General features: G+C 46.9%; 1 protein-coding gene across 4 annotated transcripts in view; it reads left to right on the forward strand.

Annotated features, from left to right (window-relative positions):
- The window catches only part of NEMP2 (nuclear envelope integral membrane protein 2), a 235,885-nt gene that overhangs the window by 151,876 nt on the left and 58,446 nt on the right, over nucleotides 1–25,563 (forward strand). For all 4 annotated transcript variants that reach the window (XM_069225893.1, XM_069225891.1, XM_069225894.1 and 1 more), the window contains one exon: nucleotides 7,027–7,099. In XM_069225893.1, the coding sequence (XP_069081994.1) occupies nucleotides 7,027–7,099 (73 nt within the window). The remainder of the gene's footprint in view (nucleotides 1–7,026; nucleotides 7,100–25,563) is intronic.

Raw genomic sequence — 25,563 nt, forward strand, 5'->3', positions numbered from 1 at the left:
CTCGCATTTCATGTTCTTTTAGGTTTGTTCTAGTGATTTTAACAGAGTGATACTGCTTGGATGTAGCTCTTATCACCTGTAAACCAAAAGGGGTGCAAGTTATAATTACCTAAGCACACGCGTTATAGTTACTTAAGATAACTAGAACTGGTGACTTTCCGTGGTTTTGTACGTTTAAAACGCCATATTTAACTGACATATTTACCTAAATATAACGTTACTTTACCAGTGGATATATAGATATATATATCTCATGGGTCCCCATGAAATATGGAAAACTCTTCCTAAGCAGTTCAGCAGGGCTTTAACATTGTTGTTTAATCAACATTCTAATCTTTATTACTGCTAGTGTTTGCTATTCCTCGACACAGTCTTGGATAACCATCGTCCCCGTGAATCTGGTTTGTTTTAAGGCCTGTAGATAGGGGACCATTGCTTCGTATGTAGTGGAAGTTACTAAATAAAAAGAAAACAAGTGAATACCTTGACAATAAAGGTTGGGTTGGATGGGGCCATTCTTTAATGGACAAAGCTATGTTTTTGTAAAACTCTAAAATACAGAGATTTGTGGGGGGAAGAAAGAAAAGAAGGGGGCACATTAAACTTAAAAGGTGTGCAGTAATTTCTTTCAGATTTTATCCCTTAGTCTGAAAGGTATGTTTTCAGGTCCTGCTGTTGAGATTGTCACGTCAGTCTGAAGGTCTGTTCCATCACAAGGCGTTCAAAGGCTCTCTTTGATAAATGCAACATCAGGAGTTTGCATTGCTTTTGATATATTTCTTAAGATATTTGAGTCTTGCTGTGTTCACTTACGGGGGTCCAAAGGTTTCTCTAATGAAGGACGGCAATATGCAAATTGTAACTGTTTGTAGCAACCCCAGTTAATGAACAGCGTTCTCTTAAACGTCACTGATAGGGCAGAGGTACTACTCTTTGTCAATGGGACACATGCCAGTCCTTGTAGATGTGTAATTTGTATCTGCACAACATTTGGTTCATAGCGAAAAGTGCGGTCTTCTTTTCTGGACGTGTACTGAATTTCAGTATTAACCTGTACAGCCAGCTATACAGGAATCTTAAAATTATTGAACTTACTAGCAAAGAATGATTTTCAAGTGACTGATTGACCCGTGTTATCAAGTATATGTTCCCCCCAAATAGAGGAGGTGCATGTGTCAAATGAAAGCTTACAACGAAATAAAATAAAATGTGATTTTGCAGATCATACTTTGTATTTTGGTCAAAGGAATAAACCATTGCCAATAAGCCTTTCAAAACTGTACTGGTCTTCCACTGGCTGTAAGCTGGGAGAGGCTTAAAGCACTCCTGAGAGCTGCCCCAGACTTTGCATTTTTTGTTCTTGTTTAAACCGTACCATAGACAACTGCAGTTGGCGATGTAGTGTCTTCCTTTGCGGGCGACACCAAGTGCAGCAGACTAACAGGTGAAATGCCTGTTCCCCCCGCCCCATGCTGCCGGCCAGGGATTACATCAGGACCAGGGATAAATTAGAGCTACCTGGAACAGGCGGGGTCTTTGCGGGCAAATGTGAACAAGAAATTAAGGGCCATATGTACAAGCACATTTTCCCATAGACACAGAATGGGCAAAACTGCTTGCTACATCTGGCCCTAAGTGTTGCTGCAGAGTTCAAACCACCATGGCCTTGTGTGTCTTTTCTCTTGGCCAAATCTACACTAGTGATAAGGGGGGCCGCGCATTCACTAACACGCCCCTCGCCTCTCACCTCTGCCAACACGCCCTGCCTTGCAGGACCTTGCAATATTGCTGTCCGGGCTCTCGGAGATGAGCCCTCCTGCAAGATGGCCTCGTGGAGTCCAATGCGGCCACACCATTTCGACCAGCACATCAGTACAGGTGAGGCTCTGCATTACTATTCACATCAGTAGATTCACCTCAACTGGTGGTGACCCTAAAAAAAAAAGAAAAAGAAAGCAAGAGAGAAAACAGTGTGCAGACACATAAGGGGACATAAAGTTGTGAATATCTCACCAAAGTGAACTGCTACTGAGGGATACAGAGACTTATATCCCAATGGTCCCTGGCTACATAGCACCAGGCCTGCTGCCCCCCATCCCCCTCGCTGCTCTTCAGGGATAGCACCACCAGCCTTCACCTCTTGCATGCTGGCTGCCCAGAGGGCCAACAGACTCCAACTGTCCACAAACTCCTGCCCACCTGCCATCATAGCCACCATTGAAACTTTCACGACAACGTGGGCTCCACCCACACAGGCAGCCCACTGGAAAGCCTGGGTCGAATGCTTTGAGACCTACTTCAAAGTCATTGGTGTGGTTAATGAAAGGAAGCATCCATTACTCCTACACCTGGGTGGTGCGGACATCCACAAAATATCCAAAACTCTCGCTGAAGCAACACCACGCACGTACACCATGCTGAACAATGCCATTACGGCATATTTCGAGCCTTATGCCAATCCCGACGATGAGAGGTTCCTGCAGCGACAAGCACACCAGAAGCCAGAAGAGTCAGTGTATGTCTTCTACACCCGTTTAAAAGAGCTGGCCAGCACCTGCACGCTGCCAAATAAAGAAGATGAAGTAAGAGCCCAATTCATCCAAGGATGTGCGTCCTCGAAACTACGTGAGCGCATCCTCAAGGAACCCAACATGAGTATGAAGGACATCCTTATGCTGGGGCCATCTAAAGAGTTGTCCAAAGCCCATGCAGTGCACATGGAGCAAGCACCACCCAACGTAGTCAAATCTGAACCAGTCAACACTGTACTCAAGGATTCCACCAAGCCCAAGACTGAACGGCCCAGGCCTAAGAACTGTTCCTGCGGGTGGTGTGGAGGCCCGCTACTACATCCTGGTGAATGCCCTGCAAAAGGAAAGACATGCAGCGCATGTGGAAAATCAAACCATTTCTCAAAATTGTGCCGCTTGACACTCCGGGCGGTGCCAACCAGCTCCAGGAGACCAGTAAGAGCCATTGCTGCTCCCCTTACCTCATCTTCTGACAGTGACATGGACGATGACCAGGAAGTGGTTCACATGGTTAAGACAGTGAGTTCTTCCAGAACTCATCAGCAGAAACTACCCAAGTGCTAAGTGATAGTACATGGACAACACATATCAGCTCTGATCGACACCAGAGCCTCAGTTAACCTCATGGCCACTGCAGAGTACACGCACCTACCGGATCCCCCCAAACTTCTGACATCTAGGGTACAAGTGCACACTTTTGGAAATGCCCAACCACAAATGAATGGCGTTTTCACGACGAATATTACCCACAAGTCCACCAGCACAGTTACTAAAATATATGTGTTGTAGGAAGCATCCGGATACCTACTGGGCTTCTAGACCGCGCAAAGCTTGAGCCTTGTCCCGTTTGCATTCCGTGCTTATGCCAGTGACCTGGAGAACCTTGTTTAAGAGTTCACCATCCTTTTTGAGGGCTTATGGTGCCTGCGGGGTCCCCCGCTCCAACTGCACATCAACAAGTCCGTCACCCCAGTCACACTAAGGCACCGAAGGATCGCCTTCCACCGCCGCCCGAAAGTGGAAAGGGAACTGTAGCTCCTGGAAGAAGCCAGAGTCATCAAAAAGGTGTCATGGCCAAACACTAATAGTCGTCACCAAGAAACCAAAGCAGCCTGACGCGGTGCGCATCTGCGTAGATATGCAGCTACCGAATCAAGCCATCAAACGGTAGAGACATCTGACCCGCCTATCGACAACATCATCAGTAAGTTGTCTGGATCAAAATGGTTTTCAGAAATGAACCTCAGATCCAGTTACCACCAGATTTCCATTGCACCCCGAGTCCCAGCCAATCACCACCTTCTCAACTCATACCAGCCTCTGGAGATACATGCGTTTGAACTTTGGTATTTCCAGCGCGGCAGAGGTGTTCCAACACACCATCCGAGGAGTCTTGCAAGGTATACCCGGGGTCTTGAATGTCAGTGACGATATTTTGGTGCACACGCCGACTTTGGAAGACCATCTAGCTCGTCTACGAATGGTCTTCGCCAAACTGAGGATGTGGGTCAATGCTCCACCAAGATAAATGTGAATTCTGGAGGAGAGACATCAGCTTTTTTGGATACAGATTTTCAGAGAAGGCAACTGGCCCGACCCTGCCAGAGTAAAAGACATTCAAGAAGCTCCAGCTCTAACCTCTGTGTCGGGGTACAGAGTTTTTTAGGCATGGTTAATTACTGTGGGTGGTTTATGCAGAACCTGTCTGACCTTACCGGCCCTTTGTGTGACTTGAGCAAAACCAACAGCCCCTGGGAGTGGGGAGAAGATCAGAAACGCGGGTTCCAGAACACCAAGGAAGTTTTCTCAGCTACCACTACGCTTGCATACATTGACCCGCAGTGGGAGTCTCAGCTTGTCGTTGATGCTAGCCCCATCGGACTTGGTGCTGCGCTAGCCCAGACGCAGGACTACGGTGAATGGGCACCCGTGGCCTATGCCAGTAGGACTCTGACTCCCAGATCGAAAGAGAGGCCATCGCCATCCACTGGCGGTGCAGTCACTTCCATCTGTACTTGCATGGGAAACCCTTCACCGTTCTTACTGACCATAAACTGTTCCTCCCACACTTCAAAGGATTGTCCTCCAATCCACCCCTGAGAATAGTAGAATGGATTTCACAACTGCAAGAATTTGATTTCACCGTCCAGTATCAACCGGGGATGACTTCCTGTCAAGACACGCGTGCCCGGCCACGCCACACGAGATCCGAGAAGCACAAGACACAGGTGAATATGTCAGACTCATACTAGACCACGCAAGGCCACATCCCATACCCCTCACGGAAGTGATAGGAGACACCTCCCTGGATGATTGTTTGCAGCTGGCTGTCGAGGACATCCGGTCAGGTGACTGGCAGCCGTTACAACACCTGGCGGCTTTCCGCACCCATTAAGTCAGGTCTACCCTCCAGGCATTCTACCATGCCCCGGCATGAACTCTCCGTTAGTGAAGATAGTTGCCTTATGAGAGGCCCCGCCTCGTCCTCCCAGAAAGCCTGAGGTCCCACGCCGTTGCCCTCAGTGCCCACCAGGGTACCGTGAAGTCGAAAACTATGGTTCCCTGGCCTTGACCAACAAGTGGAGGAGGTTAAGAGCTGTGTAGTCTGCCAAGCAAGAGGACAGCCTGATCCACCAGCACCTGTCACTCACAGAGGATGGTTCCACGATTTTGTGGCAGCAAGCTAGCACTGATTTTGGGAGTCTCCCTGATGGATCCTACATGCTGATAGTCATGGATGACTACTCCCGTTACCCAGAGGTTGAAATTGTTGCAACAATCTCAGCAACGGAAGTCACTCCAAAAATGGAGAAGTGAATGGCCACCCACGGCATGTTTGGAGAGATCTTCACAGACAACGGACCCCCGTTCATTGGTCATGAGTGTGGCGAGTTTCTACAAACCTAGAACATCAAGCATCGACACATCATGCCCTGATGGCCCCAAGCCAATGGGGAAGTGGAGCGTTTTGTTAGAACAAATAAGTTCAAATAGCGCTAGCAGAAACCTGAAATGTGGAACGAGCTATCTACAACTTCCTTTGGGAGTACAGGTTCACTCCCCATGAAACAACTGGGGTCACCCGAGCCAGCTATGTTTTGGACGAGCAGTGACAGATTTGATACCCCATCATCCTGCATGTCACAAGTCGCAAGCCATCCCAGGGACACATGCACCAAACTTGCCGCCCAATCAAGTCCCTATCATGAGTGGGATCACGGTGAGTTCCTCTGGAAGGGCAAGGGCCGAACATTATCACCTCCGGTGCAACCCGGACCCCACCAGGCGATATGCTGATTTCCTGATGCCATGAGCCGATATCCTGTTATTTTGGTGCCACGTTTGAGTTAGAGTTTGTGGGTATAAGTTATGGTCACCATTTGTGCTGTTTGTTTTCTATTAGGGGTGGAGGGAGGTAGTCTCATCCTTTGCGGGCGACACCAAGTGCAGCAGACTCACAGGTGGAATATCTGTAACCCCCTCTGGCCTCTTCCCCATGCTGCTGGCTTGGGATTACGTCAGGGACAGGGATAAATTAGGGTGACCCGAAACAGGCGGGGTCTTTGGGGGGCAAGTGTGAACGAGAAATAAAGTGTTGCTGCAGAGTTTGAAAAACCACAGCTTGTGTGCCTTTTCTCTTGGCCAACTCTACAGACGAGCATGACCCTGCCACAATGGGTGAATGGACAGCTCATAATAGAGTGCCATCGTCAGTGAAAAGTAATGTGTAGTCCTGACTAGACTTTCTCACTTACTGTGAAGAAGTCATGTTTTTTTTGTGACATCAGAGAAAAAAAGGAGACTTGGGCACTACTCTGTGAGGGTGTCAAGATTTCACTAAAAAGCCCGTGAAGGTCTTTCAGCAGTATGGAAGCAAGGTCAGACATTTTAGAAGTTCATGTCTCGTCGTTGTTGGATGCCAGACGACAGATACACTTTGTAGCATCCACAGCATCCAGGGCAATACTAGTCTCCCTGCCGATTTAGTCATCTTTATAGTAATGCACCTTTTTAGCGGGCCACTGGCCAGGTTGATGTGGAGATCCTGGTTCCATAAGATAATGATTCAGTCCCCACAGCGAAAGAATATGAAACTGCAGTATTAATCTTACCTGAAGAAATAACCCATGCTGAAGTCCTGCACTTTCTTTCTTATTAATTTCTTTGCTGCCAGGTTTTAAATAGAGGAATTGCCCTCTCCATGATGACATCAAATTAACCTGTGGTATTTGGGAACGTATGCTTAAAAATGAGTTGCAGTAAATGTATTATGAATAAATGATTATTTTCTGTGACTTTTTCCCAGTGTAGCCATTAACTGTGCTGCGTTACTACCTTTTAGGCAGAAAAGGCTCCTATTTCAGAAGCCAGGTTTCGTTGTTGTGCACTTATTTTGATAAATGTATGGTTGATACTCAAACAATTGGCTGTGTCCCATCCGGTCAGTTGAAGGTCATGTATTCAATAAACAACTTCTTGAATTTGTTTTTTTCAGACTTTGACATACGACGAGTCCTGATATTCTGCAGTGGTCTTTTTCTATTCTGGTATGCTAGTTCCCTGAGTAGGTAAGTGTGAGTAATATTTTATATACTTAAATTGTATTAAACTTAGTGTTCAGAGCTGTATGACTTGACGTGACTCAAAACAAGCCGTGATAGTGGGTGAATTATTGTGAAACTTTTTAGCCACTTAGGCCATCAGTGACACCTGAGTGGACGCACTGCATCCACCCAGACTTACGCCCTGCTTGGCAAGGCAATCAGTGGTAATTGCACTTAATTATTGGAGCAGCCAAGCTGTGCAGAAAAGGGCAGACAGATATTTGAACAGAGGTGCAGTCACCAGCATGCGTTATTCCCCTGAAGCATTTGTTAGCAGATTTTAAAGCAAGCTTGCCCTGTTTATATAAGGAGTAGGTGGGGCATGGCCAAGCCACCAACCATAATGGCTGCGTGGCTGTGAAGCTCCTGCGGCTGCTCCCGGATGATTTGCTTGTACGGGCCGTCACAGCACAAAGGCATGTATGTAAAGGTGGTGGAGCGGTGGAGTGGGGGGCACTCATGGGGAGGGGCGCGACTGACAGGTGTTGCGGCGTGCAGGTGCTGTTTCGGGGGCAGACTGCGCCCGTCCGGCTTGCGCGCCTCAGGGGCCCCGAGGTGACAGGGGCATCAGGTGAACCTGAGGCACTGTGCCACGTGGCCCTATTGGAAGTTGGCCCTCCCTCCCCGCGCACAGAACGATATCGGGGGAGTACAGCTCATTCTCCCTGGGCTGAGGTCAATGACTTCTGAGGGGTGCAGCCCTTCTGGCCACCATGGTGATGTTGATGGCAGGCTGACTGGAGCGAGGCCCGTTGCATAGGACCTGGGGCCCATACTCAACCACCCATAGCATATAGGGGGCAGGATGGGCGACTGCTAAACACCTTTGTGTGGCTGCTGGGAAGGCCGCGTTGAGCACGATTGGTGTGCTGGGCCCTGGTCTTCCCCTGCTACTTTGCTCCCATGTACATCGGAGCACCCACCATTGCGGGGCTGGATGGCGGTGCCACCCACTGGGCTTACTTCAGCGGGACACCTCGACTACACTACATTACATCTCTGCTAAATTCTTGAGTGCGTGGTGAGAAGCTCCATTTGGCTGCCTGGTGGTGATCTGGTGCCTGGGTCGTTGCTGTTTTTTCCGGCTCATAAGCGGGGTTGTGCGTGGCTTGAAGGTGCTCGGTGCACTTGGTGGGATAACTGTGGAGACTAGGGACCTTTACCCCCAGGTGACCATGGACCACGGTGACCCTAAACAACGTAAACTTCCATTCGAGAAGTGGAGACAGATTGGCTTGACTGCTGCGCCTGTAAGGGAGGAAGATGACGCTCAGGAGGGCCCCCTACGCGATCAAGAAGTTGGTGTGGAGGACATAATGGCTGAGTAGCGCGCCGTATTCCAAGCCATTGATACCAGATTTGACTCTTTAACCGCCAGATTGGACAACATGGGAAGCAAGCTGGATAAACAGTAGACTCGCCTGGAGGGAGCGGAAGGCAGCATCTCTGCTGTCGAGGACGGGACAGCAACATTGATGAAGCACCTCGAAAAAGTGGAGAGCAGGTTGGAAACAGTAGCTATGAAAAATGGAGATTTGGAGGCCCAGGAGTGCCGAAATAACCTTCGCAACTCTGGAATCTCCGAAACCACTAACACTGGCCGGCTGGACCTGTTAGTTGAGAACCTTCTGATGAGCTGCTTCACCCCAACCACCCCCGCCCGCCATATCATTGCACATCTATTAAATTATAGGGACCGCAACTCTGCCTTTCGCCTGGCTACGGAAAAGGGCCCTTTGCAATATCAGCGCACAACTGTGTCCCTTTTTCCTGACTTTACGCCTGCTCTACAGGACGCCAGGCAGAAATTTTCTGAAGTCAAACGAGTGCTCCCGAAAACTTGACATTTGTTATGGCACAATATATCCTGCTAGGTTGAGAGTGGAGGTGGATGGTAAACTGCACTACTTTGACAATCCTGGTGACGCCATGTCGTTCTGTAAACAACACCCTGGACATGGAGTGTCACCGCGTGCTCCCGCTCAGGTGCCCGACGATATGGACGCAGTGCCCACTTCCAACATGGGACTGTTCCCTCTGGACTAGATCAGATTGACCGGCCTGGAAGTCCGATCCTACTTAGTTCAGCATTGTTCTCCCTTGATTATATATGATAATTACATTTTCACTGCTCTGTCAACTTTTTCACAGGTTTCTTATATAGCCTGCCCATTCCCATTCTAAAATATCATTCCTGTCTGTGCTTTGCGGTTGCGTTGCCATGCTCCCATGGTAAAAAACCGAGATATTTCTAGTTCTGTTGGACATGTTGGACATGTCTTTGTTTAGGGTTATGTGGGTTTGGCTTGGCAGTTAAAGGTCGGGTGTGAGAGGAGGGGGGGCTGTTTTCTTTCAACGGATCGTATGTTGGTATGTTGTTATGTTATGCAATGCAGGCAACTTTTATACTTTTCTCTCTTATAAATGACCACACACTTCCCTCAAGCGGAGACTAATGCTACTACGGTGAAAAGTCCCTCAATCTAACATTTATGTCGTGGCACATACGTGGCCTCAATAACCCCCGTAAAGGCAAAATGGTGTTGCAATATCTCCACAGGGGTGCAAGAGACTCGCCTCCCTGCGGGCACTGCACCCTCCTTTGCGTCCACATGGGACCCCATTTTTACTTTGCTAGCTATTACACCTATTCATGGGGGTATGCATTTTGGTGTATAAAACTGTACCGTTCAGGCCGCTATTGTCCCAGTCGGATAGCGACGATAGATATGCAGTGGTTGCAGGGCTGCTTGACAATCTTAAGATTTTACTTGTAAATGTTTATGCACCGAACATTGACACACTTGAGTTTTTTTCGTGACCTCCGTTCCCACATAGATCGCTTTGAGGTAGAACACATTTTGCTGGGAGGTGATCTTCACATGGCAATGGACCCAGCACTAGACACCACCTCTCACGCCCCAGGATCTAAACCCCTTTTTCCTCTGTGCCTGTGCCTTGAATTACCTCTGTAGCGTCTTTGTTCTACATGACCCCTGGAGATTGTTTGGTACTGACGCCCTTGCCTACACTTTTCAGTCAGGACCTGATGGCACCTGGCCGCGCATCAACTATTGGCTCCTTACTAGTACTGTCACGCAGTGGGTCAAAGTTGTCAAGCACCTACCCCACACATTGTCAGATTACTCACCAGTACAAATCACACTTGCTATTATCCCGACCTGGGGCACTAGGAAACTGGAGGTTTCCTGACATGACGTTGCAGGATGCTTCTTTCTGCGCAATCCTGAGAGAAGCAATGGTTGAACTTTTCAAGTTTAAAAAAGGTTTGGTGGGCATCAGGGCGGTGCTATGGGATGCCTTTAAGGCATAGCTCAGAGATGCCACTCATCAGACAGGTTTCTTCCCCCCGCTGCTTGATCTGATCAAGCCCAGGAAGGTAGAACAAAGGATTTCCTTTGGGAGAGGGAGGTACCACCCACTCCCTTTGGAAATAGGTGTGACTGGCTTGGGAGGGGTAGCCTCAACAAGCCACTGGTATGCTTTGGAGGGCACATTTGGTGCCCACCATGCAGTAACCAGTCCACACCAGTTCAGGGACCCCCAGTCTCTGCTCTGGCACGAAACCGGAAAATGGGCGGTGCTCAGAGCTCCTGCAGAGGGTCCCTGGATTCTGCCATCTTGTTTCCATGATTGGCAGGGAAGTCTGGAAGCATCTGAGTGGCCAGGCCAGGCAGGTGACGTCAGAGACTCCTCCTGAAAGGTGCTTACCTGGTTAGGTGACCAATCCCTCTTTCAGGACTATTTAGGGTCTCTGTCTTGGATCAGTCTCCAGATTCTGCTTGCAAGACTCCAGCAGGATTCCTCAGCAACCTTCACTTCGACTTCTGGCCAATGGAACTGCGACTGGACCCTCCAGGGACCGACAACGCTGCAATCAGCGAAAAAGACTCTCTTGCAACTTTGTTTCCACGGTTCCTTTCTGCATTGCAACATTTCCCCAGTGTGCATCGTCAGATGACAGCAACTCTTCAGCCTGCACAAGACGTAGAAGGAATCTCCCTTGGAGTGAAGGTGTCACTCCCCTGCAACCGCAGGCACCTACAGCAAGCGACAACCGGCTGCGTGGATCTCCCCTCATCTTGAGCTGCATGGATCCTGCATCACGGGTGGTGGTCCAGAGTAGCCCTCTTGGTCCTCTCTACCAGCTGTCCAACTTTGGTGGAGGTAAGCCTTTACCTTCCTACGGAAGACAGTAGCCCCATGCACTGTGACTTTTGCAGCTGGCAAGTATTGTTGGCATCTCTTGCTTTGGATTTTCAGGCGACGTGCAGCTCCAGCCCCCAGCACTCCTTCCTGCAAAGCACAGCCTCCTGCGTGGTTCTCTGGTGGCGTAGGATCCTCTTTTGTAGTGCTGCGTGGGCTCCTTCTGCGACTCCTGTGTCCCCATCCTGTGGGAGTCCTGCAGGTGCTGCCTCGGCCCCTGTGGACTCTCTGCAATGCTGAGGGTCCCCTGTGACTCCCCCGCTCCTGGGTTGAGTCCTCCTGGGCCTTGCTGGTTCCCGGCAGCACTGCTTTTCCACTAACCGCGAGTTTGCCTTTGCCAAGGCTTGTTGGTGGAATTCCTGCACCAACACCCGTCTGCAATCTCCAGCGTGGGACATCATCTGCATCTATCAGGAACTCTTCTCTGGCTCCAGGGCTGCAGTGCTGATCTGTTCTTCATCACTGTCGACCAACTCCTGCAAGCACAGCTGGGTGGGTAGTAGTTCCTACTCCTCCACGGGTGTCTTCTTTTTCTTTTCTTTTTTTCCTTTTGGATGGTTTGGAAATACCAGTGATTTATTCCTGCTTTCCTGGTTGCTAGGGGGGAAGGGGGTACTGTGTTACTTACCTCTGTGTTTTTCTAGTACTTCCAGCTCCCTTCTACACATTGCACTTACCTAGGTGGGGTCCTGTGTTCGCATTCCATTTTCTTTAGTATATGGTTTGGGCTCCCTCTAGGGTCACTATTGGTTATTGCTATTTGCACTGTTTTCTAACCTTTTCTATGCCTATTTCTGATTACTAGTGTATATATTTAGTGTATTACTTACCTCCTATTAGAGGGTTACCCTTCTAGTATTTTGTGGTATTGTGTTCCAAAAATAAAGTATCTTTAGTTTTGTACAACTGAGTGTCTTTCATGTGTGTGAATGCTGTGTGGCTACAGTGGTATTGCATGAACTTTGCATGTCTCCTACATTAGCCTTGGCTTCTTATCCACAGCTACCTGTAGAGAGCCTGGCTTCCAGACACTGCCTACATTTCACTAAGAGGGGATACCTGGACCTGGTATCAGGTGTAGAGGTGTAGGTACCTTGGGGACCCAACCACACACCAGGCCAGCTTCCTACATCCGTTCTTGGTGTCGCTGTATGCAGACGATATACTATTATTTGTCCGCCACGCTGCCACTAATCTTGAACCCATATTAGATGAAGTAATCCGCTTTGCTGAATTCTCTGGACTGCATGTTAACTGGAGCAAATCTGAGCTTTTTCCGCTAACCGACAGTACCCAACCGCCTGCAGTTGAGTTCCCCTTACGATGGTGCACCAATTCTGCGAAGTACCTCAGTATTCATATTCACAGAGACAAGGAACAGGTGATTCCTTTAAATTATGGGCCTGAGGTGGAGAGACTCACTGCCCAGGTGGAAAACTGGGTGAAGCTACCACTGTCTATGGCATGCCGTATATAATCTATTTAAATTGTGGTTCTCCCACAATTTGTGTATCTCTTTTTGAACATCCCTGTTCCGCTAACAAACTCCTTTTTTGCGACACTCTGAGGCTCGCTCATTTGGCTGTTGTGGGTGGACAGGCTTCCCCGTATTCGCTGGGAGGTCCGCACTCTTGCATATGAGTGGGGTGGTTTTGGGTTTCCCCATCTTCAACTCTACTACATGGTTGCACAATGTCAGTATTCGGATCACTGGCATCATCCTGACGCTAGCCTTCCATATTCCATCCCAGAGCGAGATTTCTCACCTCCTGTCCCACTGGACACCCTCTTGCCTGGGGGAGTCCCCCTGCACTGCAGAGATATGAAATCTCTTTCTACAACTAGCTGGGTGTGGCGAAGACTTTCCGGCCTACTTCAATGTGACACGCTGTATTCCTCAGCACTAATATTGATTAATAACCCTTTTTTACCCATTACGCAGGAGGCACTTGTTCAGCGAACACTAAAAACGTTCAAGCTCCACACATTCGGGACGTCTTTCCGAATGATTATATATTCTCGTGCACAATAGATACCCGCTTTACTAATGCCACTCAATTACAACACTTTGTAGTCTCTTGCATACAAATTGCTTTGCGTGCACGATACCCCACTTACCCGTTGGCTCCGGCTAACTTTTCACCACTTAACTTGGCTGCTACAGCGGACTCTGGGGCCCGATTGGTCTCCAAACTATATTGTGTATGTCTTGCAGCCCTCCCGGTCTCAGATGCACGACTCCGAGAGTTCTGGGGGAATAACCTGGGACATCCCCTTTCCCAAAAAGTTTGGGAGGCATGTTGTGCACAGAGCCGGTTTATCTCACTTAACCAGCGCCACAAGTTAATCCATTTTAAATTCCTGAGAAGAGCTTATATCACCCCTAGGGGCACGCCCTGGATCTCCCGAAGCCGCTCCCCCCCTGCCTCTAGTGCCATGCACCGAATGCATACTTTCCACATGAGACTTGGACCTGTCCAATTATTAGGCACTTCTGGTGCGGGGTATATGATTGACAATCGATTATTGTGGGATGGCCTCGTCATCCTGATCCGCTTACGGCTCTTCTCAGTTACACGGGAGATATGCCAAGGGCTATCAGGCGCCTTACAGTGATTTCTCTGTTATTGGCAAAATGGGAGATAGTGCTTCTATGGGGCACCAAATACACGCCAAACACCACTTCCTGGTTAACAAGCCTCACATATTGTGATACAACAATGAACTTTATGCCTCGCTACAGCCTGTGACATCTAGGCCTAAAAATATCTGGCAGCCACTGTGGGACTACTTGAATGTACTCATCACCTCTCAACCATCCTCTAAGCCCTCTATTGAAGCATGAACATGCTGACCCTATTTCTCTCCATGACACTGATTATGCCTCTTTTCTGTTTAGTCATTTCACAAGCCGTCAACTTGCTCATCCTGTAACTAACAGTAATGCTTGTAATATGAAATGATGATTTTCTGTTTACATATGAAACAGTTTTTTGCTAGATCTGCATTGCTATGCGTTTATTTTTTATGTTTAAAAAATGCTAAATAAAAATTTTACAAAAATATATAAGGAGCAGGTCCTTCTGCCAGCTCCAACTGGCTGCTTGGCTGCGTGCCTCTCCTCCTAATTGGCCTGTTGGCATTCCGCTGTGCCTAGAGCTTTTATCAGCTGCCTGCTGAGCTCTACCTTTCTATTGCACCATTCTATCTGCGCTTTCTGCCTTTTTCGGTTAATGGGCTCATCTGTGCATACTTAGGCTCTACGTTTTACCTGGTCTGTCTGTGCCTACTCAGGCTGTTTTTATCTTTTTTGCTTGATTTTGCTTAGGCTTTATTTTCTGCTCATTGGGCTTTGTTTTTGTGTTTACTCTGCCTTTGTGCTGGTTAGCCTTCATGTTGCACAACAAGCCGTTCTGCTTGCCTGGTATTCCGTCTGCCCATTTCTCGCTTCCCCAGCGCACCTCCCAGGACCTACATAATGGAGGCTGCAGTGTGGGTGCACCAAAGGCAATGCTGTCTGCACAGTGCCTGTACCTGCTGGCACCTGGACCGCACCCAGTGCCAGAAACCCTGGCCCTATAGGCACACACAGGCACTCCACTGCAGATCTCTGAGATCTTGGCACCAGATCTCAAAACAATTGCTGCCTCGGATCTCTTCGCTTCACTTCTCCAGCAGAACACTTCACTTGCCACCGCTTTTTCTTCACCTGCAACCTAGAACCACCCGCCCTCACAGAAATCCATTCCATGCCCACCCCACCAACCGACGCCACCCCGGAACCACTCGGATGCCTCCTGATTAACACCAGATTCCTCTGCAGACACACCACCAAAGTCTGGGACATCATCTCCACCCTCTCCTTCTTCTTAACCTTCATCTCAGAGACCTTGCTCAACCCCTTCGCTGACCTCGTCACCACTGTGACGCCCAACGGCAACAAGATGATACACCGGGACCTCTCCAACAAACACGGAGGTGGCATCGCCTTCATCCACAAAGAATCAATTCACACCACACCACTGACGACGAAACCATATCGACCATGGAACATCTGAATTTCAAATTCACACTAATGACAAAACAACCTTTAAAGGTATCCTCGCCTACAGACCAGCAGGACCAATTACTGTCCTAAACAAATCCATCACAGACTTCATCGCTCCCCTCGCCATTGAATCCAAGCACTACGTATTCCTTGGCGACCTCAACTTCCACCTGGATGGCCCTACACCAACTCCACCAACCTCTTGAAACAAATCTTGGACAACATCAGCCTCACCATCAGCCTCACCCAGTTGGTCACAGAACCCACACACAGTGCAGGACACATCCTGGACTCTATCTCCATGTCACACACCAGAATCAAATATAGCTACACCACAGAACTTACCTGGACCGACCACTCCATCATCCACTTTTCCATCACAGGATCACCATGCACTACCCCAAACTCTCCAAGGAACCCCGTTCCACAGCCAGATCAAAGTGACACAGACCGTTTGGACAAACACCCTCAACACCACCCAGCCTGATGCCTCAACCAACCTGAAGCACGCACTTGAGAAATTCAACACCTGGATAACCAACATCACCAACCGCATCAAACCAGCCAAAACCTCAAGATCAACCAAACAAGCCTACTGATACACACCAGAATTCAGCACAGTGAAACATGAATGCAAACTACTGGAGAGAAGATGGAGCAGCAGCAGGGACGATACAGACCAAGCCACCTTCAAGTCAGCCCTCAACAAATACCACCAGTGACTCAAAGATGTGAAAAAGAATGCCTTTGCAGATTGCATCAAGGATACGCCAACCACACCAAGGAATGGTTCACCATCGTCTGAAAACTCTCCTGCCCAACAGCCACCGAAAACATGATCCCTCCATCACAGGAATTCAGCAACTCTAGTGAACCACTTCCACAACAAGATAGTCACCATCTATAGGAACTTTGAGCCCCAACCCACTGACCTCCTCAGTCTCCTCACTCCAGTGGAAGCCTCGCCAACCAACATCTCACCACATGGGAACAGCTCACCACAAAGGACACCACAGCAGTCATGAACTCCATCCACTCGGGAGCACCCACCGACCCCATCCCCCACTGCCTCTTCAACCTAGGTAGCAATGTGATTAGTCACCATCTCACCACCATCCTCAACACATCCATCGTCACAGCCTCCTTTCCTGACTCATGGAAACACACAGAGGTCAGACTGTTCCTCAAGACACCCTCCACAGACCCCAGAGAACTCCAGAGCTACAGCCCATCTTGCTGCTCCTGTTTCCAGCCAAAGTCCTGGAGAAGGCCATCAACCATCAGCTCACCGAACACCTGGAGAGAAACAGCTTGCTAGATGCCTACCAGTCTAGTTTCCGAGCCAGCCACAGCACTCCGACCGTCATGATCGCCGCCTTGGATGACATCCGCACACTACTTGACAGAGGCGAAACAGCCGCCCTGATCATTCTCGATCTGTCTGCTGCCTTCTACACTGTTTCCCACCACATACTCATGAAGAGACTGAACCAGATTGGAATCAAGGGAGACACACTCAGATGGAATGCATTCTTCCTCATGGGACACACACAGAGAATCCTCCCTCTCCCTCGCCTCAGAACCCATGACCACTATATGCGCCATCCCTCAAGGTTCATTCCTCAGCCCCACCCTCTTCAGAGCCTACATGATGCCTCTGCCCAAACTAGTCAGAACCCACGATATCAAGATCATATCCTACGTCCAAGACACCCAGATCATCCTCTCGCTCTTTGCAGACCCCACCACCCACAAGACCAACTGCATGAAGAATGTGCAGCTTGGATGAAGGACAACTGTTTGAAGCTCAACACGGGCAAGACCAAAGTGCTCATCTTTGGCACCCAGGCCTTCCTCTGGAATGACACCTGGTGGCCCAAAGAACTAGAACCCACCACCACACCCAAGAACCACGTTCGCAACCTCTGCATCATCTTGGCCAGCAAACTTAACATGAAACAGATCAACACAGTCCCCTCTGCCTGTTTCCACATTCTGCGCATATTCTGAAGTATCTTCACACAAGCACGAGAAAAACAGTCACGCAAGCCCTAATTACCAGCAGTCTGGACTACGGCAACGCACTGTATGAAGGAACCACAACCAAACTCATGAAAAGGCTCCAGACAATACAGAATTCAGCAGCCAGACTAATCCTCAACCTGCCCAAACGTACCCCAACACCCGTCCAGAGGAGATGCCTTTTCAAACTAATAAGCCCTCCACATCCAAGGACCAGCATACTTGAACCGCCACCTAAACTTCGACCAACCAACCAGAAACCTGAGATCTGCCTCCCTTGCACGGACACCACACATCCACCAGAGCAATAGCAGAGGGTGCTCCTTCTCCCATCTCGCCTCCAAGTCCTGGTACTCCCTCCATCTCAGAAATGTCACCTTTGCTGATGGAGTACGGGAAGAGACCCAAGACCTGGTTTTTTGACTAAGCCGAGGAACCCAGCACCTGGATACCCTCACAGCTGATAAGCTATGGTTTATAAGTACTGGTTGATTAATAAGCCAAGCTAACAGTACTAATGCCACTAAATGGCACAAGATTCTGCATCTGCCATATTTTATCTTTCTTCATGTGACCTTTAGCTACAATTTTCGAAAAGGTTCTCATCCTTTGAAGGCTCTATTTGAGTTTGTTGCCCTCTACCCATAAAACATTCTTACATGCCTTCTGCTTGGCAGAAACAGTGACAGGCGGAGACATTAAAATCCATAAGATTTCCCTGGACTCACGGTCCTAAGGCATCATCATAAGCCATAAGACTTTTTGCCTATGCTGATCAAGCTTAGTACCAGCAAAAGAATCCCCAAGATAATCCTTTTGCCTAGGGTTGTTTGCACCGCCAAGTTTAAGAGGTCATCATCAACATAGAACAAGAACCTCTTCTCCCAAGCATCCCCACATCGCCAGCCCCAGAGTTGCACATCAACTCTACACCAGTCCGCTAGTGCGTCTATCATCAGGCTATACAACATCAACAACAGGGGGCAGCCTTATCTGGTACCCCATCCTATAGGAAACTCCTGAAAAGGGCTCAGTTCTCATTAACTTGGGCCTTCGGCGTCCCATAAAGGAGTCCGACCCAACACAAAAATGTGGGCCCAAAGCCTATTTTCTTGATGATTGCAAAAAAAAAAAACAACCAGCCACTCCATGGAGTTGAGAGCCTTATTGGCTAACAACTATACTACTGTCAGCGAGAGCGCCACTGCCCTGGCCACGGCAAAATTATGTAGGCAGTGGATTTTATATAGGGCATAAAACATTCTGGTCAGGACGGACCAATTCCGGGAAGTGTATATTGGAGTGTGTGTCGTTTGCACCTTAGTAGAAGGAGTAGAATCTACGGGCCCCATGGAGCATCCTCCAGACATCCCCCATGCCCACCGCCTGGAGAAAACTGTTCATTTTCCATGGCAACCACGAGAGGGGTCTATCTAGTTTGGGCCAGTCTGGCACCATATTAAAATCACCCCCTACAGTAGTGGTAGCCTGTGGTATCTCTGTGAGTAGTCTGCCCAATATGTCATTGTTCCTGTTTGAAGCCCCAGTGGGGCATAAATGTTAACAAGGGCAAGCCGCTGTCCCTCCCAGTCCCTCAAAAACGCTGCACAGCGCCCCAAGACATCCACCCAGGTCTTGCGGACATGATAGACCACTATTTTGTTTTATTTTTATAAATTAAATTTATATATTAAGAACACCACCCTCCTTGCACTGGAAGAATAAAATGCATGGCTAAGTACTGTGTATTTCCCCTGTGCCAGCTCCTTCAGAGGCTCTTACAGAGGGAATAATTATAGAGGGAAAGGTAAATCATCCGCCCCAAGAGGTTCTTCCACCTCAATCAAACAGTGACTTTTTACAGATCCCCACACAGCATACATCTTCTGTGGGAGTAAGACTGAAAATGTTTTACCCACAATGGCACAACATTACTACAGATCAATCGGTTGTATCAATTATCCAATATGGTTATTGCCTAGAACTTATCTCTACTCCACCAAACATTCACCCTCGCTCGCACAAACTTACTCTGGAACATCTCAATTTATTAAAACAAGAGGTACAATCACTACTCATCAAAGGTGCCAGAGAGATGTTACCTGTATCCCAACAAGGGTCGGGAGTATATTCACTATACTTCCTCATACCAAAGAAAGATGGTACTCTAAGACCAATCGTATATCTCAGACCCCTCAATCAGTACATTTTGTCAGAACACTTTCAAATGGTCACTCTACAAGATATCATTCCCCTGCTACAGAAACAAGATTACATGACAGCATTAGATATAAAAGATGCTTATTTCCACATTCCCATACAACTAGCACATCGTAAATTTCTAAGATTTGCATACACATTATACAGTGGACACCCTACACAACCTAGTGTTCACAATCAATTATCGAAAATCTCACCTTCAGCCAGCCCATATACAGCCATATCTAGGAGCAATTCAGAACACTCAATCAGCATTAGCATACCCAAACCCTGTGAGAATTCAAGCTTTTCACCATCTCATATCTCAACTGAAATACAATCACACTTACACAGTCAGGTTGATCATGAAACTATTGGGAATTATGGCATCATGCATAGCAGTAGTACCCAGTGCACGCCTACACATAAAACCACTACATCAGTGTCTTTCACAACAATGGTTTCAGGCACAGGGTCATATTCAGGATCTAGTGTTGTTGGACCGCCAGACTTCTCACTCTCTGCAATGATGGAATCACACTAACTTATTAAAAGGGCGGCCCTTTCAGGACCCTGTGCCACAGACCATAATCACAACAGATGCATCAATGATAGGTTGGGGAGCTCATCTCAAGAACCTCACCATACAAGAGGAATGGGACTCAGTTCAACAAACCTATGACATAAACCATTTGGAATGGCTAGCAGTGTTCCTAGGACTCAAAGCTTTTCAAACACAAATTACACACACAACAGTGTTAATAAGGACAGACAACATGACCACAATGTATTATCTGGAAAAACGGGGGGGGACACTCATCTCAATTGTCCCTTTTAGCACAGACAATTTGAAAATGGGCAATTCACACGCACATTCAACTACTAGCAGAGTATATTCCATGGATACACAATCAACTAGCGGACCTCTTAAGCAGGAAACAGCTACAAGTACACGAATAAGAGATTCACCTACAAGTCATTCAACAATACTTCCAAATGTGGGGAACCCCAGACATAGACCTCTTCGCAACAAGCGAAAAAGCGAAATGTCCAAACTTCGCATCCAAGTTCCCACACCCTCAATCCAAGGGCAATGCTGTATGAATCAATTGGTCAGGGATATTTGCTTATGCTTTTCCGCCTCTCCCACTAATTCCATTTCTGGTCAAGAGGATCCGTCACACCTCCCTCACTATCGCACTCATAGCCCCCACGTGAGCACGTCAGCACTGGTACATAACACTGTTGGATCTGTCTGTAGTACCACATCACAAACAGACCAGACCTATTGACCCAGAACAAAGGTCAAATCAGGCATCCCAATCCCAGAATGCTTAACCTGGCGATTTGGCTCCTGAGGTCATAGAATTTGGCTATTTACAGCTTCCATCTGATTATATGGATATTCTAAAGGAAGCACGCAAACCTACAACTAGACAGTGTTATGCAGCTAAATGGAAACGCTCTGTATATTACTGTCAGCTCAAAAACATTAACCCACTTAAAGCGTCTGTACAGGCTATTGTCTGTTATTTGCTTCATTTACAAAAAGCAAATCTAGCATACTCTTCTATTAAAATCCATTTAACAGCAATAGCTGCTTAGCTCCAAAACAGACAGCATACTTCCCTGTTTAGAATTACTGTTATAAAAGCTTTTATGGAAGGCCTTAAAAGAATTATTCCACCTAGAGCTTCACCAGGTCCTGCCTGGAATCTTAACATTGTGCTCACAAGACTTATGGGTCAACCATTTGAACCCATGCATTCTTGTCCTTTCCCGTTTTTGTCATGGAAGGTTGCTTTCTTAGAAGCAATTATTTGCTTAAGAAGAGTTGGTGAAATTCAAGCATTCACTTTAAAAAAACATTTCTTTCAAATTCACAAAAATAAAATAGTCCAGGACATACCCAAAATTCCTACCAAAAGTAGTTTCACCATTTCATATCAATCAGTCAGTGGAATTGGCAGTCTTCTTTCTACAGCCAGATTCAGTCGCTGAAAGAGCTCTTCAAACCCTTGATGTTAAAATGGCTCTTATGTACTATATAGATAAAACATTTCAGAAAGTCTAAGCAACTTTTTGTGGCTTTTCAACAACTTCACAAGGGTAATCCTATTTCAAAAGAAGGATTAGCCAGATGGATAGTAAAGTGTATTCGAACTTGCTGTCTTAAAGCTAAAAGACTGTTACTAGTAACTCCAAAAGCACATTCTACTAGAAAGGAGCTTCAATGGCATTCTTAGGAGATATACCAATAGCAGATAGATGTAAAGCAGCCACATGGTCCACACCACACACATTTACTAAATACTACTGTGCAGATGTCTTATCTCACCAACAAGCAAATGTTGGACAAGCAGTGCTTAAAACACAATTTCAAACTACTTCAACTACAGGCTAGCCACTGCTTATTTTGGGAGGGGACTGCTTTACAGTCTATGCAAAGCATGTGTATATGCAGCTACAATGCCATTGAATGGAAAATGGTACTTACCTAGTAGACATCAGTTTGTGGCATGTAATGCTGCAGATTCACATACACCCTCCCTCCTCCCCGGAAGCCTGTAGCCATTGTAGTACTTCATTTGTAAATATATATAAATATTATGAGGACTTATGCAAAGCATGTGAATCTGCAGCACTACATGCCATGAACAGATGACTACTGGGTAAGTAACATTTTCCATATAGAGAGATATATATATATATATATATATATATATATATATATATATATATATATATATATATATATATATATATATATATATATATATCTTTTGTCAGTGTGTGTGTGATTTCCCTGGAAACTGCGATCAGCCTCCAGGGAAACCATACCTACATATAAAAGTAATCTCTTTACACATATATATAGGTTTTATATATGTATATATACAGGGAGTGCAGAATTATTAGGCAAGTTGTATTTTTGAGGATTAATTTTATTATTGAACAACAACCATGTTCTCAATGAACCCAAAAAACACATTAATATCAAAGCTGAATATTTTTGGAAGTAGTTTTTAGTTTTTTTTAGTTTTAGCTATGTTAGGGGGATATCTGTGTGTGCAGGTGACTATTACTGTGCATAATTATTAGGCAACTTAACCAAAAAAAAATATATACCCATTTCAATTATTTATTATTACCAGTGAAACCAATATAACATCTCAACATTCACAAATATACATTTCTGACATTCAAAAACAAAACAAAAACAAATCAGTGACCAATATAGCCACCTTTCTTTGCAAGGACACTCAAAAGCCTGCCATCCATGGATTCTGTCAGTGTTTTGATCTGTTCACCATCAACATTGCGTGCAGCAGCAACCACAGCCTCCCAGACACTGTTCAGAGAGGTGTACTGTTTTCCCTCCTTGTAAATCTCACATTTGATGATGGACCACAGGTTCTCAATGGGGTTCAGATCAGGTGAACAAGGAGGCCATGTCATTAGATTTCCTTCTTGTATACCCTTTCTTGCCAGCCACGCTGTGGAGTACTTGGACGCGTGTGATGGAGCATTGTCCTGCATGAAAATCATGTTTTTCTTGAAGGATGCAGACTTCTTCCTGTACCACTGCTTGAAGAAGGTTTCTTCCAGGAACTGGCAGTAGGACTGGGAGTTGAGCTTGACTCCATCCTCAACCCGAAAAGGCCCCACAAGCTCATCTTTGATGATACCAGCCCAAACCAGTACTCCACCTCCACCTTGCTGGCGTCTGAGTCGGACTGGAGCTCTCTGCCCTTTACCAATCCAGCCACGGGCCCATCCATCTGGCCCATCAAAACTCACTCTCATTTCATCAGTCCATAAAACCTAAGAAAAATCAGTTTTGAGATATTTCTTGGCCCAGTCTTGACGTTTCAGCTTGTGTGTCTTGTTCAGTGGTGGTCGTCTTTCAGCCTTTCTTACCTTGGCCATGTCTCTGAGTATTGCACACCTTGTGCTTTTGGGCACTCCAATGATGTTGCAGCTCTGAAATATGGCCAAACTGGTGGCAAGTGGCATCGTGGCAGCTGCACGCTTGACTTTTCTCAGTTTATGGGCAGTTATTTTGCGCCTTGGTTTTTCCACACGCTTCTTGCGACCCTGTTGACTATTTTGAATGAAACGCTTGATTGTTCGAAGGAAAGGAAGTTGCCTAATAATTATGCACACCTGATATAGGGTGTTGATGTCATTAGACCACACCCCTTCTCATTACAGAGATGCACATCACCTAATATGCTTAATTGGTAGTAGGCTTTCGAGCCTATACAGCTTGGAGTAAGACAACATGCATAAAGAGGATGATGTGGTCAAAATACTCATTTGCCTAATAATTCTGCACTCCCTGTATATGCACCACCAGTCTTGTAGCGCACATCTTCAAAGCAATGCACATACTCCAACCAACGCATTTCAACTGTAGCTTTTAGACAGCAATAAAAAAAGTAAAGCTAACTCTTGTGATTATGTTTCTGCTAGAGAAGGATCGGACTTCTGTCGAGTGGCAGTTTTTGATGCCATAAAGTAGTGCAGAAGGTTTATATGCCTGCTGCAAAGATCAAATCTGTATTTTATGTGAGTAGCTGAATGGATTAGTAAAGTCAGCCATTACCTGCACTATAATACAAATGAAATGTATGTGCAAGGGAGGCTATGGAGTGATGAGGGGCACTTTTGCTGGGTGGTAGTGAGGGAACCTGAGGAGGTCATGGTAGTGGGAGCACCAATAATGATTGTTGGACTGGGAGCCACTGGTGCTAAAGACTGTTACGATGGATATGTGACAAGGTGAAGTTATAGTGTGTCTTTTTTTGTTTTTCTGAGTGTCTTGACAGAACGTGCTGATTGAGGGAAGAAGCAACAGTAAGGTGGCTGACCTTTACTGTTGCACGCATCACACATCCACTAGCAATTTTGTAACTGCCTACGTAGGCTAGTATTTTAGAGGGACAGTTTAGCCAGTAGCAGAGATGGTGTCCCCAACTCGGCTTATAGAGGACAGCTTTGATGTATGATCAGAGACTGAGAGAGCAGATACTGAGATAGCATATGAGGGATAGGACAGTGGAGCATATCCTGGGAGTGATTTTTCAGTTGGAGGAGTCCCATCTGACAACTCCTCTTCCAGTGATCTCGAGGGAGGTGATGAGGACAGTCGTGCTGTCCCTTCATAAGCACAGTCTGTGCAGCGGGACAATAGTGGGTTAGTCCAACCCAGAGAGCAGGTGCATGCGGTGGCAAGCATAGAGAGAGTATTCTCTTAGGAGCTCCCCAATTTAGTTCAGCCCCGAATTCCACCACCCAAAACGTATTGTGGAGACATCAAAATTATGTATCACAAAACAACCTGGTTTTGTAAGGCAGACACCTGCGTTTTTGGTCCTGGGCTCGGTGGCCATATAGGGAAACCTACCAAACCACTGGGCTTTTCTGGAAACTAGACACCCAGGGGAGTGCACGGAGGTGTGGCTTTTGTGGATTCATCAAAGTGTTTTTTATCCAGAATACCCTGCAAAGGTGAAATGTTAAAAAAAACTCTATTTTTTTCTTGCATTTCTGTCATACAAGCTACAGGAGTATGCTGGAATCCACACAATTCCTACCACCCAGTGTTTCCCCACCTGCCCAGATAAAAATGTGACCCCACTTGAGTGCCTGTACCTAGTGCCTGCGTAGGAATGGATCACCCCAGGGTCAAGAGTTGCCCTCCTGTAAGGACTAACATTGACCGTTGTGTGATCCATTCCTGTCACAGGCACTAGGCCTACCCACACAAGTGAGGTACCATTTTTATTGGGAGACTTGGGGGAATGCTGGGTGGAAGGAAGTTGTTGGCTTCCCTCAGATTCCAGAACTTTCCATCACCGAAATGTGAAGTGAATGTGGGGTTTTGTAGCCGACTTTTGAGGTTTCCAAAGGATTCTGTGTGACAGAA

The sequence above is a fragment of the Pleurodeles waltl genome, chromosome 3_1 (genome assembly GCF_031143425.1).
Source record: "Pleurodeles waltl isolate 20211129_DDA chromosome 3_1, aPleWal1.hap1.20221129, whole genome shotgun sequence".
Classification (NCBI taxonomy): domain Eukaryota; kingdom Metazoa; phylum Chordata; class Amphibia; order Caudata; family Salamandridae; genus Pleurodeles; species Pleurodeles waltl.